The 19,460-nt window shown below is 41.4% G+C and overlaps 1 protein-coding gene across 1 annotated transcript in view; it reads left to right on the top strand.

The window, feature by feature from the left end:
• The first annotated feature begins 593 nt into the window (after window positions 1-593).
• The window catches only part of LOC135473093 (uncharacterized), a 39,426-nt gene continuing 20,559 nt past the window's right edge, over window positions 594-19,460 (top strand). The window contains exon 1 of the mRNA XM_064752904.1: window positions 594-720. Within this exon, the coding sequence (XP_064608974.1) occupies window positions 663-720 (58 nt within the window). The 5' untranslated portion in view covers window positions 594-662. The remainder of the gene's footprint in view (window positions 721-19,460) is intronic.

Genomic DNA, 19,460 nt, shown 5'->3' with positions numbered 1-19,460 from the left:
ACATTTTCCCAAATCTATTTTAAATATTTGAAAAAAACATATCATTGTATCCATGTAATTCGTCTTAAATGTAGGCCAATTAATCCATCTCTATAGCAACAAAGGAAGACAAGCTGTGCAGTCCAAATCCTGGACAATGGGTTGGACAAGCAGCAGGTATTGTAGGATATCTGATTGTCAGAGAGAAGCATGTTGTTAGCGGCTGGGGTATCGCCCTGACTGGATACAACTCTTATCGCTTTACACTGTTTATTATCTAGCAGGTTATAATTCCTATCAATCAGCGATAAGTTTGGGCGAGCCGCAAGCTGAGATGCTCCGTAACGTACACAATGTCTCTACATGCATCTGTTCAGATAGCCAGTATTGTTGTCTTCCGCAAAACTTAACTTCCACAAAATAAAAACACATGCTGATGGCTGTTATCTGTGAGTTAGGGAGGGGTGGGAGAGGGGGAGTGGGGAAAGAGCGCAGGAGTCCGTCTAAGAACTGAAATGTCCCTAGACTAGCGGCTGACGGTACTGAGGTATTAATAGGGGATGGTGAAGTAGCTCCTCTCCACTCGCGCCAGGGCTTCTGTCGGTTACACCACAGAGACTGGCACAAAACAGAAAGGCTTCCTTGTGGACGGGACTGTGGTAGATACTTGACTGACGGGCAGAATGGCTGATGGGTCGTGCAGAGCGTCCTCAAGGCTTCCCCCGGCTTTATTCCCTCTCCGTAAGTCTGAGCTCTCTTGTCTTCTATCTCATCGCAATAACACATCATCCGACAAATACCATCCAGTTAATGTCCTCTTCCAGCTCCCTATCAGGTTATCAAGACAGCAGCAGAGATTTCTGTCATCGATATCATTATTAAGACCTATATCATTATTTGTGCGTCCTGACTGAACTCGACTTATTTCTGTTAGTTATTATAGTGAAATTAGAATAAATGAATGATTATGCGGATATAAGAATAAATGAATGATTATGCGGATATTATAATGAATGAATGGTAATGGTGATATTGGAATGAATGAATGATTATGCGGATATTAGCGTGAATGAATGATTATGGTGATATTAGAATGAATGAATGATTATGCGGATATTAGAATGAATGAATATGAGGATATTAGAATGAATGAATATGAGGATATTAGAACGAATGAATATGAGGATATTAGAATGAATGAATATGAGGATATTAGAACGAATAAATGATTATAGTGATATTAGAGAGAATGATTGATTATGCTGATATTAGAATGAACGGATAATTAGGATGACATCAGAAGAGTGGATCACCCAGTTGACGAGATGTGACATCGCTATCGTAATTATCTTATTATCTTGTCGCCTGGGTATCTGCACCACAGTGTGATGTATTAGCAAACAGCAAACAGATAGAAGTCAAATCTGTGACCTGATCAGGCAACCTCAATACGGACGACAGGTACAGTTTGTACATTCAGTGTGCAGCAATATCATAAAGACTAATTTCATCACACGAAGAAAATATCTCAGTACAGAAGTGGTTGAATACCGGAACCTTTATATCGGCGACATTTTCTCCGATATATTAAGATAACAGTTAATATCGTATCCAGATAACAGTAAACAGTTACCCGGTCCTCGATCAGATGTATGTACTGTCTGGTTGTCAAAATGTAACATTAGAAAATGATTATCCAACCTTAGGTTCACATTGCAGATTTATTGCGTGTAAAAAAAAATAAGAAGACAAAAAAAATTTGACTTTTGTTCAGATACTTAGGACGTCCTTTAATGTTTATTTAGGGATAATGTTTTAAAGTTTACGAGGGATGCATGCTGTTAATCTTTTATTGAGTAGATTTGCTTTGTTATAAAAATCAGTGTCTGTTGTCATTTAGAAGGAATGTATATATATTATGCAATTAAACTGCAGTGGCTTTTCCCGTCTATGTCATTTTTTTTCATTTCAGAAAAAAGTACTATATCATGAAAATAAATTGATACGTTAATTTTTTGATGTAGTCAATGTTTAAACATTTTCACTAAGCGCCCTCGGTATACTATGATGAATAGCAAGCCGTCGACTTCAAGTCAGACATGCTGGGCGTCTTTATGCTGAACATGATCGATGTAAACCATAAAGTTATTGTAGCATTATCTTTTATATGTAAATATAAGTAATGTGAAATGAGGAGGAGAGTTTATTGTTCTACGGTGACATATATTTATGTCTGTGTGTGCGTGTGTGCGGTTATGTGTGTTACACAACGCCTGGTACATAAATGGCAACTCCCTCATCAGTTCACGAGGAGACGTATTCTATCTGAAGACTTTCAACCTCGTGCACAGCTGGGTTTAGCCATTAACTAAAACTAGTGAATAATTTGGCCTCTTGAAGTTTCAACAACTGCTCCGTTAGTCGCAATCTGTCATGCAAATATCGAGCGAGGGTAGGGGGGAACTGTGCAAGAGAATATCTTATAGTTGAGAGTCTTAAGTGGGGTGACGAAGCGGGCCGTAACTTCAGAAGACGTTTCTCTCTCAATGTTTTTTTTTTCTTTTCTCTCCCCTCCCCAGTCCCCTCTTCATTTTTTTTTTTTTTTTTTGAAACTTTGCCATTACTTTCGCTGGATCTATCCGCCGTCATGTGACCTTGCGTTAATAGGCATTGGTATGTGAACGAAGGATATTACGCAAAAGTTATGTCCTGAACGTATTCAAGCGTAAGATGCTGCGATGCCTGGCGTTCCCGGAGCCATACGCTAGTAATTATAGGCCAACTTTAGCTCCATTGTGATCCGTCCAGCAGCAAACAGAGAGCAGCTAATGGGCAGTCTCGTCTTGTTTATGTCTGCCTCTATATCTCTTCTGAGTTGTTGTCTGTAGCGACGTGAAGCTGCTACCCGCTTCCATCCAGCCATCTTCACGGCTGATACCGAGCGCGAATCTAAGGAGAGACAACGGGGGCAATTCTCAAATAAATCTGTGTAAACACGAAATAATGCACACGGCAACAATCGCCTGCGTTAAACTGAGACCTTTGAACGGCGTGGAAATGCACTCGATTACACCCCTATGGCTCACTCATATTATCATTATAGTGATGATGATGTAGCCTCTTGGTCAATCGATCATCCAACCATCCATCAGTTCGTGTGTAGATATAGATGTAGCTGTGACGGGAGAAGCAGCGGGTAAAAGCCAGGCCGTGGTGGTACCGAGGATATCGAGCCTGTCCGAATGCCCCCGCCCAGAATGATGCATCATCCCTGGCTCCCAGAAACAGTCCCGTCTTTAACTATGCAACCAACGCGCGGCATCCAGGTAAATTATTCCCCACACAGCCCCAGTCATCGTCCGCTGGGTATTTTTACGGTTACAGTCTCGTCTTGCTTACTCTCATAAATAACACAGCTTCAAAGAATGGCCTAACTGGCCTGCCCTTGCTAGTGTAGGGCTGTAGCGGTCACTTCACAAACACATAATGTCAAGGGAAACAAGAGTTTGCTCACGTGCTTGCCTTAAGAGCTTCTTAAATGATCTTGGTAATGGCAATGCGGGGATTTCAAATGAAGCTTCTGGACCACAACAACTCTGGGGAGTGGGAATGGGCTATCTGTACTGAGTACTCAGAGCCGTTAACATCTGCCGTAATAGATGTCAGACTGGTGTAGATGTCATTTAGGGCGTGAATTTAAGTAACAGTAATATCGTTATTTGGGATTACGCTATCTGAATACAGCAGTTTCAAGAGCTTCGAAACAGCGACCTCAGAGTCGGGCACCAAATCGCCAGCAATGGAGTGAGTGCTTGGGGTTTAACTTCTTACTTAACAATTTTTTCAGTCATTTGACGACGGAGGAATCCTTAGAGTGCAGGACGGATTTCCACCGCTCTTTTATCTAGTGCTGCTTCACTTAGACGGCTTACTGAAGGCAAGGAAACTGCCCCACCCGAGCCATTTTACTGATACGGATCCTGTTCATGCTGAAGTTACAACCCTCTTTTTAAGATAATAGGTGTGGCTCGACCCAGGATTGATCCTGGATCTACCGCTCCCGAAGCGGGCGCTCTACCAACTGTGCTATCGGTGCCGGTGCCAATAAAATGTTAAACCACTCGACCAAAAGGTCTCCCACAAACATAGCAGATAGTTGTCCGGTAGACTTATTTCCCTTCTGATGAACAGAAATGACACAGTTTCAGAAATGAATGTCAGCCGTCTTTTGTGGGAGGGCATTTCACTATGTTGACGATTTGGTGCCCCAGAAAGTTTTTGATGCCGACAGAAAGTGTAGTCCCTAATAGGCGATAATATTTACTGTAATAGCCATGTGTAAAGCTCTGTTTGAGACAAGTCTCTCTATCTCGGATAACATTCCCAGATGTGATACCAAAAGCTAAGAGTTCAGAGATAAGCTTTGTGGTGTAAACGAGATTTCGTCATAAATATACATCCTAAAATTCAGTATACATCATCCCAAACTTCAGTATACATCATCCCAAACTTCAGTATACATCATCCCAAACTTCAGTATACATCATCCCAAACTTAAGTATACATCATCCCAAACTTAAGTATACATCATCCCAAACTTCAGTATACATCATCCCAAACTTAAGTATACTTCATCCCAAACTTCAGTATACATCATCCCAAACTTAAGTATACATCCTCCCAAACTTCAGTATACATCATCCCAAACTTCAGTATACATCATCCCAAACTTAAGTATACATCGTCCCAAACTTCAGTATACATCATCCCAAACTTCAGTGTACATCATCCCAAACTTCAGTATACATCATCCCAAACTTCAGTATACATCATCCCAAACTTCAGTATACATCGTCCCAAACTTAAGTATACAACATCCCAAACTTCAGTATACATCATCCCAAACTTCAGTATACATCATCCCAAACTTTAGTATACATCATCCCAAACTTCAGTATACATCATCCCAAACTTCAGTATACATCATCCCAAACTTCAGTATACATCATCCTAAACTTAAGTATACTTCATCCCAAACTTAAGTATACATCATCCCAAACTTAAGTATACATCATCCCAAACTTAAGTATACATCATCCCAAACTTCAGTATACATCATCCCAAACTTCAGTATACATCATCCTAAACTTAAGTATACTTCATCCCAAACCTAAGTATACATCATCCCAAACTTAAGTATACATCATCCCAAACTTAAGTATACATCATCCCAAACTTCAGTATACATCATCCCAAACTTTAGTATACATCATCCCAAACTTAAGTATACATCATCCCAAACTTTAGTATACAACATCCCAAACTTCAATATACATCATCCCAAACTTCAGTATACATCATCCCAAACTTTAGTATACATCATCCCAAACTTTAGTATACAACATCCCAAACTTCAGTATACATCATCCCAAACTTCAGTATACAACATCCCAAACTTCAGTATACAACATCACAAACTTCAGTATACAACATCCCAAACTTCAGTATACATCATCCCAAACTTAAGTATACATCATCCCAAACTTTAGTATACATACATCATCCCAAACTTTAGTATACATCATCCCAAACTTCTGTATACAACATCCCAAACTTCAGTATACATCATCCCAAACTTCAGTATACAACATCCCAAACTTTAGTGTACATCATCCCAAACTTTAGTATACAACATCCCAAACTTCAATATACACCATCCCAAACTTTAGTATACATCATCCCAAACTTCAGTATACATCATCCCAAACTTCAGTATACAACATCCCAAACTTCAGTATACATCATCCCAAACTTAAGTATACAACATCCCAAACTTCAGTATACATCATCCCAAACTTAAGTATACAACATCCCAAACTTCAGTATACAACATCCCAAACTTCTGTATACATCATCCCAAACTTCAGTATACAACATCCCAAACTTCTGTATACCTCACCCCAAACTTCAGTATACATCATCCCAAACTTCAGTATACATCATCCCAAACTTGAGTATACAACATCCCAAACTTTAGTATACAACATCCCAAACTTCAGCATACAACATCCCAAAATTGTGTATACTCCATCAGTTTCACATTGTCGTTTAATTGATCATGTAGTATATCCTCAGCATTATCGTTTAATTCATCATGTTGTATATCCTCAATATTATCGTTTAATTCATCATGTTGTATATCCTCAACATTGTCGTTTAATTCATCATGTAGTATATCCTCAACATTATCGTTTAATTCATCATGTTGTATATCCTCAACATTGTCGTTTAATTCATCATGTTGTATATCCTCAACATTGTCGTTTAATTCATCATGTTGTATATCCTCAACATTGTCGTTTAATTCATCATGTTGTATATCCTCAACATTATCGTTTAATTCATCATGTTGTATATCCTCAACATTATCGTTTAATTCATCATGTTGTATATCCTCAACATTGTCGTTTAATTCATCATGTTGTATATCCTCAACATTGTCGTTTAATTCATCATGTTGTATATCCTCAACATTGTCGTTTAATTCATCATGTTGTATATCCTCAACATTGTCGTTTAATTCATCATGTTGTATATCCTCAACATTATCGTTTAATTCATCATGTTGTATATCCTCAACATTGTCGTTTAATTCATCATGTTGTATATCCTCAACATTATCGTTTGATTCATCATGTTGTATATCCTCAACATTATCGTTTAATTCATCATGTTGTATATCCTCAACATTGTCGTTTAATTCATCATGTTGTATATCCTCGACGATTCTGAAGTGGTTTCATGCACATGTATCTTATATAAACTTGATTTGCCCTTTAATCAGTAAGCCGTGTGATATCAAATGAGGAGACGCCTGATCCCAGACTGAGAGTTCCACACCCGGAAGTTTTGCATGTATACAGCTCGCTGTTTCTTTATTAGGTTATCCTTTACCAAAATGTTAAGTCTTTGTTGTGGTGGTGGTGGTGGTGGTTGGGGGGTGGGGGGAGGGTGTTCGGACAAGATGATCACTAGATTGCATCTACAACTATTCCCGGAAATACCATAGGGCTTTGCCTCATCAAATTGTGAAGCACGTGTCTATATAACGTGCATGGCCACATGGTTCCAATACACGTGCCCGACTGGCACGAGTGTGTGAGACACATCTGCTGATTCCAGATCATCAAACACTCGCTTCCAACTTCCGTACGACTTCCAACACTCGTTTGTGAAGCCAATATTAACCCCTGCACAATTTGAAAGGATGTTCAGGCAGAATTTACAGTTACCCGGTAAATCTCTTTTTCTACTCTTTTTGTAACAGCACAGTATTTTGCTTTTATCCCCACGCCTGTCATTTGCGTAACAGGCGTAAATTAAATCTTTACAGTTATTTCCGTGCTTTTTTCTTCGGCTTCGCCTGTCAGCTGTTTGGTTCTTGTCTCAGTGCCAGAGCCTCTGTCTAATAGACACGTGAGGCACAGCACTAAACCGAAACTTGATGAAAGGGACACGTGAATGAAAGCGAAAGGTGAAACAAGTATAAAAATGTCGTGCAATTTGTCAAAGGTGTTAGGTATAATGCAAATTTTAAGGAGGCAAGCTGCAATGCAACTGTCCCAGGAGTAAACTGCAATACAACTGTCACAGGGGTAAACTATAACGTAAATGTCACAGGAGTAAACTACCGTGCAACTGTCACAGGAGTGAATTGTAATACAACTGTCACAGGAGTAAACTGCCGTGCAACTGTCATTGGCACACGAAACTACGATATAACATGTTAGTAAATGTGTAATAAAAGAGTTACAGTGTAGAGAGTAAAACCAGAGCAGCGAAGACAATGGAGTCGTTAACAGAGAATAGGGATGATATTGTATCTAATTGCTCTTAGTCTGGGGCTCTGGGGCTGTATAAGCATTCATATTCATGACATCACCGCTTTATAAACAGCTGTAATCAAAGTACTGCTGGAATATATATACCTAAATGTGTATTCTGCCAGAAAAGTGTCCACGGAGTACGAGTTCGAAATTTAAATTGGATATCATTCCTTGAAATATCGACTGTCTCCCCTGCATTGTTAAAAACTCATGACTGCTTCTCTCTTACATGTTGCCAGATTTATTTACTATTTATGTATTATTCCTTACATACTCCCTTGGGAAATGATGTAGGTTGTTTTGGAAATGTGTTTTGCGACTATCGACTGACCTACGCGTGGTGTATGAATTTCGGACCTGACCCTTAGATTCCATGTATTCCTTCAAATCTATGTCTGGCCACGAGATGACCGTAATGCTAACACCGAACAGAATCATTCATTCACTGAATTACATGTTAGTCATTAAATCGGTCACTTAATTCGACCACAACGAAGGTAAAGCGGATAGCCGATTATAGTCAGGGGTAGGTATCATAGTGCATCAATTTCCAAATGTTGTACTCTCTAATTAAGTGGAAATTAGTTGCCGTTTTCACTCAAACTTTTTTTTGATCAAAGGCAGGGGAAGGATTTTGAGTCGTCAGTGTGTCCAGCCAGTCTGACACTGGTCTGGCACACTTAGGCCTATTGATACATTGCACATACTCGTAGTTCATGACTTCCTGCACCATCAGTTGAGACGGGATTGAGTCGTCAGTGTGTCCAGCCAGTCTGACACTGGTCTGGCACACTTAGCCCTATTGATACATTGCGCATACTCGTAGTTCATGACTTACTGCACCATCAGTTGAGACGGGATTGAGCCGTCAGTGTGTCCACCCAGTCTGACACTGGTCTGGCACACTCAGCCCTATTGATACATTGCACATACTCGTATTTCAGGACTTCCTTCACCATCAGTTGAGACGGGATTGAGTCGTCAGTGTGTCCACCCAGTCTGACACTGGTCTGGCACATTTAGGCCTATTGATACATTGCACATACTCGTATTTCATGACTTCCTGCACCATCAGTGGAAACGGGATTGAGTCGTCAGTGTGTCCCCCCAGTCTGACACTGGTCTGGCACACTTAGCCCTATTGATACATTGCACATACTCGTAGTTCATGACTTCCTGCACCATCAGTTGAGACGGGATTGATTCGTCAGTGTGTCCAGTTAGTTTGACACTGGTCTGGCACACTTAGCCCTATTGATACATTGCGCATACTCGTAGTTCATGACTTCCTGCACCATCAGTTGAGACGGGATTGATTCGTCAGTGTGTCCACCCAGTCTGACACTGGTCTGGCACACTTAGCCCTATTGATACATTGCACATACTCGTAGTTCATGACTTCCTGCACCATCAGTTGAGACGGGATTGAGTCGTCAGTGTGTCCACCCAGTCTGACACTGGTCTGGCACACTCAGCCCTATTGATACATTGCACATACTCGTATTTCAGGACTTCCTGCACCATCAGTTGAGACGGGATTGAGTCGTCAGTGTGTCCACCCAGTCTGACACTGGTCTGGCACATTTAGGCCTATTGATACATTGCACATACTCGTATTTCATGACTTCCTGCACCATCAGTGGAAACGGGATTGAGTCGTCAGTGTGTCCAGCCAGTCTGACACTGGTCTGGCACACTTAGCCCTATTGATACATTGCACATACTCGTAGTTCATGACTTCCTGCACCATCAGTTGAGACGGGATTGATTCGTCAGTGTGTCCAGCCAGTCTGACACTGGTCTGGCACACTTAGCCCTATTGATACATTGCGCATACTCGTAGTTCATGACTTACTGCACTATCAGTTGAGACGGGATTGAGTCGTCAGTGTGTCCAGCCAGTCTGACACTGGTCTGGCACACTTAGGCCTATTGATACATTGCACATACTCGTATTTCAGGACTTCCTGCACCATCAGTTGAGACGGGATTGTACAGAGCAGAGATGCAAGGCTCGGATCTTTATTTTCGTCTCAAATAAATCATGAAAAAATCAGGGATAACAGATGTTTTCTTCCCAGATAAATAAAACGTGGGCCTAGCGTAAATAGCTGGACTATCTTAAGATTTCAGTCTCATAGAACGCCCTGGAGTACATCGTCTCCTTCCAGTATGTTCTGGTATTAGTGACTTGAATCTATACACACGACTGTGGTGTCAGTTATACACAACATTACTGACATTAGCCTATTCGACTACGGTGTCAATCACAAAGAACATATTATTGACATTAGCCTATTGGACTATGGTGTCTATCTCATGGAACATATTTTTGACATTAGCCTATTGGAAAATGGTGTCCATCTCATAGAAGATATTATCGAATTTAGCCTGTATGGCTATGGTGTCTCTCTCATGGAACATATTATTGACATTAGCCTATTGGAATCTATAATGTCCTATTGAAGAATGGTCCAGGGGTGAAAAAAAAAGTAATGTGATTATGAGGAGAAAAGACGTGACTGTTCAGGTTTTGAGTTTTAGAAAACTTTACAGTTGAGAAGTCGGAAATAATGGCAGCTGTTTTAAAATGACGGGTTTTCACATTCCGACCGTCAAACAACTAATAGCCAATTAGATGAAAACCCTTTCAGGAAGGGCTGTACAAGGGATAGTCGTTTGAGTGAGTTTGAGAACACCACGGATCTGTTTGGCTCTGTACAGACCCGCTCCCCCAACTTTGCTCATGTATAGGGGACGTACATGAGGCAGCTCGACTACACGGCCTAGATCAGACTGTCGAGCTGAAAGCCATTGGAACCCTCCCATTGAAAACCTGATAGGAAATTTCACGCCTCGTGGTAGGAAAATATGCTCCCTCCAAAGTTAATCGAGTGTAAAATGGGGGGAAATATTAGCTTGTGTTTTTGTGGGCTGTGTGGGCCCATACAGAGGCGAGTGCTTGTGCTCAGTGTCTACCCAGCTGTTTGCAGTCGTCCAATCTTTGTCTAACTATTGGTTACTTACGAATAGCTTGTTATGTTTACGGTAGTCAGCGATATGTCTACCTAACGTTAGCCCGCTGACATAACGATAAAGCTCTTGTGCTATAAAATGTAATGTATGATGGAAATACCTGAATAGTGTCATTTGCCAGGAGATGCCATATAGTCCTGATATATAATACAACTTATTTGCACTTGTATTGTACAAGGATTATCTATACACCGTCTTTCACGCCGCCTTTTAACAGAAGTCACTCATTCAGTTTGCAATGGTAAATTATCCTTTTGTGGATAGTAATATACTGAAGCAGTTGTCCTTACGACTTGTACACACCTCGTTTTGTATTTTTTCTTATAGTATTCATGCATCCAGTGTAAAATGTGATGATTTCAACCTACGCCTCAAGGTATTGATTAATAAACTACATGTATTTTGCCAAGGATTCGCCAACAAACGCTTTGACTCTTAGGTTTGTAAATTCTACAGTGAGTGTAACACTGTGAGGTGACGGATATGTACAGAGCGTTCATGAAGTCTGTAGATCTATGTAACAACTGTATCTAACCCCGCTTACTACGAAGCTACAAATATGTACGGAGCGTTCCGGACGTCTGGAGATCTGTGTGACAACTGTATCTAACCCCGCTTACTACGAAGCTACAAATATGTACGGAGCGTTCCGGACGTCTGGAGATCTGTGTGACAACTGTATCTAACCCCGCTTACTACGAAGCTACAAATATGTACGGAGCGTTCCGGACGTCTGGAGATCTGTGTGACAACTGTATCTAACCCCGCTTACTACGAAGCTACAAATATGTACGGAGCGTTCCGGACGTCTGGAGATCTGTGTGACAACTGTATCTAACCCCGCTTACTACCAAGCTACAAATATATACGGAACGTTCCGGACGTCTGGAGATCTGCGTGACAACTGTATCTAAACCCGCTTACTACGAAGCTACAAATATGTATGGAGCCTTCCGGACGTCTGGAGGTCTGTGTGACAACTGTGTCTAACCCCGCTTACTATGAAGCTACAAATATGTACGGAACGTTCCGGGCGTCTGGAAGTCTGTGTGACAACTGTATCTAACCCCGCTTACTACCGAGCTACAAAATATGTACGGAGCCTTCCGGACGTCTGGAGGTCTGTGTGACAACTGTATCTAACCCCGCTTACTATGAAGCTACAAATATGTACGGAGCCTTCCGGATGTCTGGAGGTCTGTGTGACAACTGTATCTAACCCCGCTTACTACCGAGCTACATAGGGACGCACGTATAAGCACAAGTATGCCTGTGAGAACCAGGGTGTTGGTAGTACGCAAGTTTTAAGTAGTAACACATAAACTCGTGGATACTTGTAAAATTTGTTCGCAACAACTGTACACTAGTACCAGATAGGAAATACATGGACAATACAAGACATCTGTGGTTATTTCTCTTGTGTATTGTTTCTCTTGTCTGTACAGACGTTTGAATCTAATTACATACCACCGTGGTCAGTAGATGTATGCATGTACACGGGCTTATGACCTGTTATACTGAAGAAATAAAACTTCATAATAAAGAATAAAAAAAAAGATGTGTATTTTAATTTCCGTTTTAAAGCCTGGGCTATACTGGTTACCGGAAATCATCTAGCTTACGATCGTATATGCTGATGTCATATTAGGAAGTTAGTGGTAATGTATAGTAGAAGATTTTAACTACCAAAGTGTTGTTTTATCACGAATACCGTCCGAGCTGTCAAAATTTGCTGGTAAGCCAAAACATCCTATACCAAGTCTACAACGATATTATTGGAGAAAACGTCCTTTTGAAGTGCATATTCCTCAGGGTTTCATTTTTTGCTCGGATACACATGCGACGCGGAGTGATCCGGCAGGTGGTGAGTGCTAACCGCTCGAGCTGACGGACCTACTTCTGTCATATAATAATCCCAGCGGCTTGCACTTCACTTCACCACTTGTGCTCTCAACCAGGGCTATTTAGTGAATGTCTTCCATTCCTCTCAGTTTTTGTCTACTGATGCTGGTTTATATCCCTCTCCTGAGGAAGGAACAGCCTCTTGACTGTTACCGTAAGTTACCACAAACCAGAGCTTACCCATGGGTTTCCTGCACTCATTATAAAAGGGTATCCCCATGGGTTTCCCTGCACTCATTATCATAGAGTATCTCAAGAATTTGAATAATTCCAAATTATGTATTTTGTCCGAAGAGTATCTGGCTTTGGCATGCTGGCATAAAACCTGTCGATTTTGGGCTTTCAGCAAAGTTTGATACAACACCTTACATATTGGACACTGCCCCCTTTGCCCATATTGGACACTGTGGCTTTGATAAACACCATACATATTGGACACTGTCTCTTTGGCCATATTGGACACTGTCCCTTTGATAAACACCTTGCATATTGGACACTGCCCCATTTGCCCATATGGGACACTGTCCCTTTGATAAACACCTTACATATTGGACACTGTCTCTTTGGCCATATTGGACAATGTCGCTTTGATAAACACCTTACATATTGGACATTGCCCCCTTGGCCCATATTGGACACTGTCGCTTTGATACAACACCTGACATATCCTATTCCACTTTAAAACCGAAACGCGATAAGATAAAAACCTGCATATTCGGACGTTTCCCGACAGTGGGGGTTTCTTCTAGCGAGTCAAAAGTTTGAATTGTCCACACTGTCTTCCACAAGTAAAAACTTGTAGCAAATTGGGATCATGTATCAGCATTAAGCTCATTAATCTGTTTGTGGAAGAGGATTACACGTATCATGACATCATGTGTCCAGTATACCATCATCGTTCACATGTATTATGACATCCTGGTCAGTATATCATCATCGTTCACATGTGTCATGACATCATGTGTCCAGTATATCATCATTATTATATGTATCATAACATCATATGTCCAATATATCATCACCGTTCACATGTATCATGATATTATGTGCCTAGCATATCATCATCGTTCACATATACCATGACCTCATGTGTCCAATATATCATCATCGTTTACATGTGTCATGACATCATGTATCCAGTATATCATCATCGTTTATATATATCATGACATTATGTACCCAGTATATCATCATCGTTTACATGTATCATGAGGGAGCCTCCGTGGCTCACTTGGTTAGCGCGCTAGCGCAGCGTAATGACCTAGGAGTCTCTCACCAATGTGGTCGCTGTGAGTTCAAGTCCAGCTCATGCTGGCTTCCTCTCCTGCCGTACGTGGACAGTCTGCTAGCAACCTGCGGATGGTCGTGGGTTTCCCCCCGGACTCTGCCCGGTTTCCTCCCACCATAATGCTGGCCGCAGTGAAATATTCTTGAGTACGGCGTAAAACACCAATTGAATAAATATCATGACATGACATTATGTACCCAGTATATCATCATCGTTCACATGTGTCAATATTATGTGTCCAGTTTATCATGATCGTGGAAGTCAATTGTGTCTCAACCAGTAAAATACCGTGTTGTCGTGTGTGTGAAAACCTACTGCCACGTGCAAGCCAAAGGCCACTGTAGGCACATTAAAACCGTTTAAGTTTTAAGCACCATTTGGTGTCGTGTGAAAACGTCCCTGTGTCTGAGCTGTCACCAGGGCCAGTGATGTGGGGGTAGAGATGATACTGATAAATAGCTGCTACTCAGTAGACTGAAGTAATCCACACCGCCATCCATCCGACACACGGACTAACTGACACTCGGTAACTGGTGGCTAGTTGTCAGCAGCTTAGTCTTCCGCTTGGACTTTTTTGTTCTAAAGTTATTACAAGGGTTTTCTCACCAAAGGGGCTAAAATAACCGAGTCTGGAAGCAATAGAGAAGGGGGATGTTCCTCGGTCAGCTCTCAGTGGAAAGCTTTAAGCTCACTTAACTCGCATAAGCACGTACTTGATCATGTGGAATGGAGAGCGCTCAGGCCAAATAACCCGATCACAAAATTCTTCCGGAGCAGACTGACAGCGGTACATCAACTTGTCATGTTACCCTATGGGACACAAAAAATACTTGCTGAAAAGTATACGTTATTGACAGTTGACATGTTCTTGACAATGCATTCTAGGAGTATTCGTGGTTTGTGAAAATCCTGCATGGCGATTACATTCCTCCAACAATTTACTACAGAGCTTCCCAACCGTTCCCAGATTTTCTTCTCAGTGACATAAAATTGATAGTGTTTAAACCAATAAATCATTATACTGGGCAAAGCACAGTGCACAAAAATTCCCTTCTGAATTTTTATATGTCAAGGGAAGTGAGTCAAATATAAATGTAGCTTTGAAGTAAAGAACAGATTTTGAACTCATGTCTCTACGAAACAAAAAAATACCATCTTGAAAAAGATATATCTGTGAAAAATAATTAAAATTTAGAAATCTGGGCACTACTGTGTGCATCACTTGTTTGCAATAAACGACAGTTGTTAGATTTTTCGCAATCAAGAATATTTTACTTATTCGATGAAGGCCAATTATGGTGGGAGGAAACCGGACAGAGCCCGGGGGAAATACATGACCATCGGTATGTTGCTGGTAGACCTTCCCACGTACGGCGGGAGATGAAGCTAGCATGAACTGAATTTGAACTCAAACCAACGTATGGGTGAGAGGCTGTTGGGCCATTTGGCCGTGCAGGCATACTAACACCTAGGTCCTTGTGCCGCGTCGGCATGCTCAACACCTCGACCACGGAGGTCCTTGGGTTAATTCGCCGCCCTCAACACCGCGACTATGGAGGCCCCTGGGTTACTGCGCCGCCATGGGATGCTAACTACCTCGGCCACGGAGGCCTCCTATAGCTTTTGCTTACATTAATATCCCACTTATGACATTTCGTATGTTACAAGCATATGTGGATGTCATGTATATCTATACTGTAATCGGTGACCTGTAAATAAAGACAGTCAAAATCTGAGAATAGATTTTTATCATTGAAATGAAATAAAAGCTTTAGAGTCTAGACAAAATTATTACCATACACGATACCTTCCAGAAACTTCTTATTAGATAACTTCTACAGGAGCCAGACACCAGACACCAGACACCAGACACCAGACATGATACCCCACCCAGTCACATTATACTGACCAAGCCAACCAGGCCTGTTCCCTTGCTCTAACCTCTCGAAGCTGAGCGCCAAGCGATACAGCAGCAAGTATCATTTTTAAAGCCTTGCGTATGACCTGACCAGGGCATAGAAAGTTGAACAGGTTGATGGTTGAATAGGTTGAAGGTTGAATATGTTGAAGGTTGAATAGGTTATCGCCGGAAGATGAATGATAAATATACAATATTTCCATTATTTCTCTGTTCAGTGGTAACCTGGATGTCTAATAACCCTCATTGTTATATTACAATCTGAAAGTCTGACAACAAACCGGTGCTGTCCATAGCATTGCTGTCACATAAAACATCGTCATCCATCTATATGCTGACATTAGTTATTTATGTAGTATGGGTAATACTTTACGTAAGCCTATTCCAGCGGAAAGCGCCTGAGCTACTCTGGCAGGCCAGCTAAAATACGATCGCACTGATGCTTGACTTTGTGTGCATCGGGCTATAACCGTTATGAACCTTAGTGCCGATTGCTGGACGTGGAATGTGTTTGGAAAAACAGAGGTTACACACTCTTGCCACCAGATGTCGCTAGCTGTTGACAAAGCTGTGTGAGTACCCTGTCAAATTTTACTCTCAGATCAGCTGACACATCACCTCGTCTGTCAAAACAAGACTCCTGATGACCTCCCGAGTGCTCGTGACATTTGTTTCCATTCTAAGAGCATAAACGTTTGTTTTAAAGAGAACCAAGACGCCAACAACCATGATACTCAACTCAAGGACGCGCGTCTGAATTACTTTGGATAAGCATTAGATAATTTTGGAAGAAATCCTAGTGCTGTTAGCTGTTATTTGCCTGCGGGTTTTTCCAATTTAGCTGTTATTTTCGGTCGCTGGGTCCTTTTGACCAAGCTTCCAGAAAACTGGAGGGAAGCGGAAGTAAGCTCGTATGATTTAAACCAATGAAAGAGGTGAATAGAGCCCCAGTTACAATAACCTCTTGGTCCCACAGCTTGGTCCCACAGCTTGGTCCCACCTCTTCGTCCTACCTCTTGGTCCCACCGTTTGGTCCCACAGCTTGGTCCCACCGCTTGTTCCCACCTCTTGGTCCCACGGCTTGGCCATGATCTGCTTAGGTTTATTGTGTACATGGCAACAAAATTTGTGAAGTGAATACTTTCACTGGGAGCAGGTACGAACAGACCTCCAAGGCCTAAGTTGAAGTGATTCTTATCTACTATGATAAATAGTGATTCCTCGTGTATTCAAAAAGGCGAGCAGCGGTTTGTTAGACCTGGGATACAAAATGTCATATTGTATCCCATGTCAGACTTCATCACTATAAGCTTACACTGTCATGCTATTACCGCATTAAGATCTCCCTTGTATAGGCATACACTGTCATGATATCACCGCATTCAGATCTCTCCGTCTATAGGCATACACTGTCATGATATCACCGCATCCACATCTTCCCCTCTACACGTATACACTGCCATGACCTCCCCACAGCATTGAGATCTCTCCTCTACAGACATACACTGCCATGATATGACCGCATTGAGATCTCCCCTCTATAGGCATATACTACCATGACCTCCTCACAGCATTGAGATCTCCCCTCTATAGGCATACACTGTCATGATATCACCGCATTGAGATCTCCCCTCTACAGGCATATACTGCCATGACCTCCTCACAGCATTGAGATCCCCCCTCTATAGGCATACACTGTCATGATATCACCGCATTCACATCTCCCTCTCTATACGTATACACTGTCATGATATTACCTCACTGAGATATCCCCTCTGTAAGCATACACTGTCATAACATCACCGCATTGAGATCTCCTCTCTGTAGGCATACACTGTCATGATATCGCTGTATTTAGGTCTACTCTTTATAATGTCAAGATATCATCGCATTTAGATCTACCCTCTACACTGTCATGACATCACCGCATTGATATCTCACCTCTATAGGCATACTCTGTCATGATATCACAGCATTCACATCACCGCATATATACACATACACTGTCACGATATCGCTGTATTCAGGTCTACTCTCTATAATAACATGATATCATCACATTGAGATCACCCATCTGTAGGCATACACTGTCGTGATATCACCGGACTGACAACTCCACCCTCTATATCGCATTCAGATCTACCCTCTATAATGTCATGATATCACCACATTGAGATCTCCTCTCTGTAGACATACACTGTTGTGCTATCATTGCTTTGAGATCTCTCCTTTACATGCATACACAGTTGAGATATCACAGTATTGAAAGCACTCCTCTACATGCATACACTGTTGTGATATAACTTCAGTGAGATCTCTCCTCTACAGACATACACTGTTATCATATCACTGCATTGAGATCTCCTCTCTACAGGCATACACTGTTGTGATATCATCACTTTGAGATTTCCACTTTATAGGCATACACAGCTGCGATATCACGGCATTGGGATCTTCTCTCTACATGCATACACTGTTGTGATATAACCTCATTGAGATCTCTCCTCTACAGACATACACTGTTATCATATCACTGCATTGAAATCTCCTCTCTACAGGCATACACTGTTGTGCTATCATCACTTCGAGATCTCCACTTTACATGCATAGACTGTTGTGATATCACCGCATTAAGATCTCTCCTCTACAGGCATACACTGCTGTACTATCATCACTTCGAGATCTTCACTCAACATGCAAACTCTGTTGTGATATCACCGCATTAAGACCTCTCCTCTACAGGCATACACAGTTAAGATATCACAGCACTGAGATCTCCTCTCTACAGACATACACTATTGTGATATCATTACTTTGAGATCTCCACTTTATAGGCATACACAGTTGTAATATCACAGCATTGAGATCTTCTCTTTTCAGGCATGCACTGGTGTGCTATCATCACTTTGAGATCTCCACTCTACATGCATAGGCTCAGCATTGAGATATCCTCTCTGCAGGCATACACTGTTGCGATATCACCGGTTTGAGATCAGCAATAATAGATACTAACCTAACGAAAGGAATATATTCAATCTTCTTTTTTAATAGAAAGATAGAAAAATACTAAGCGATTAGCTATACGCTTTATAAGCTGTATGTCGTGGTGTGTATTACTTTACCGCTTTATAAGCTGTATGTCGTGGTGTGTATTGCTTTACCACTTTATAAGCTGTATGTCGTGGTGTGTATTGCTTTACCGCTTTATAAGCTGTATGTCGTGGTGTGTATTGCTTTACCATTTTATAAGCAGTATGTCGTGGTGTGTATTGCTTTACCACTTTATAAGCAGTATGTCGTGGTGTGTATTGCTTTATCACTTTGTAAGCTGTAGGTCGTGGTGTGTATTGCTTTACCGCTTTATAAATTGTATCTCATTGTGTGGAGTGCTTTACCCCTTTATAAGCTGTATGTCATGGTGTGTATTGCTTTAAATTAGGTGACTCCAAAT

The sequence above is a fragment of the Liolophura sinensis genome, chromosome 8, assembly GCF_032854445.1.
Source record: "Liolophura sinensis isolate JHLJ2023 chromosome 8, CUHK_Ljap_v2, whole genome shotgun sequence".
NCBI classification, from domain to species: domain Eukaryota; kingdom Metazoa; phylum Mollusca; class Polyplacophora; order Chitonida; family Chitonidae; genus Liolophura; species Liolophura sinensis.
Note: the sequence above shows the minus strand (reverse complement) of the source record. Positions and strands in the feature narration are given on the sequence as shown.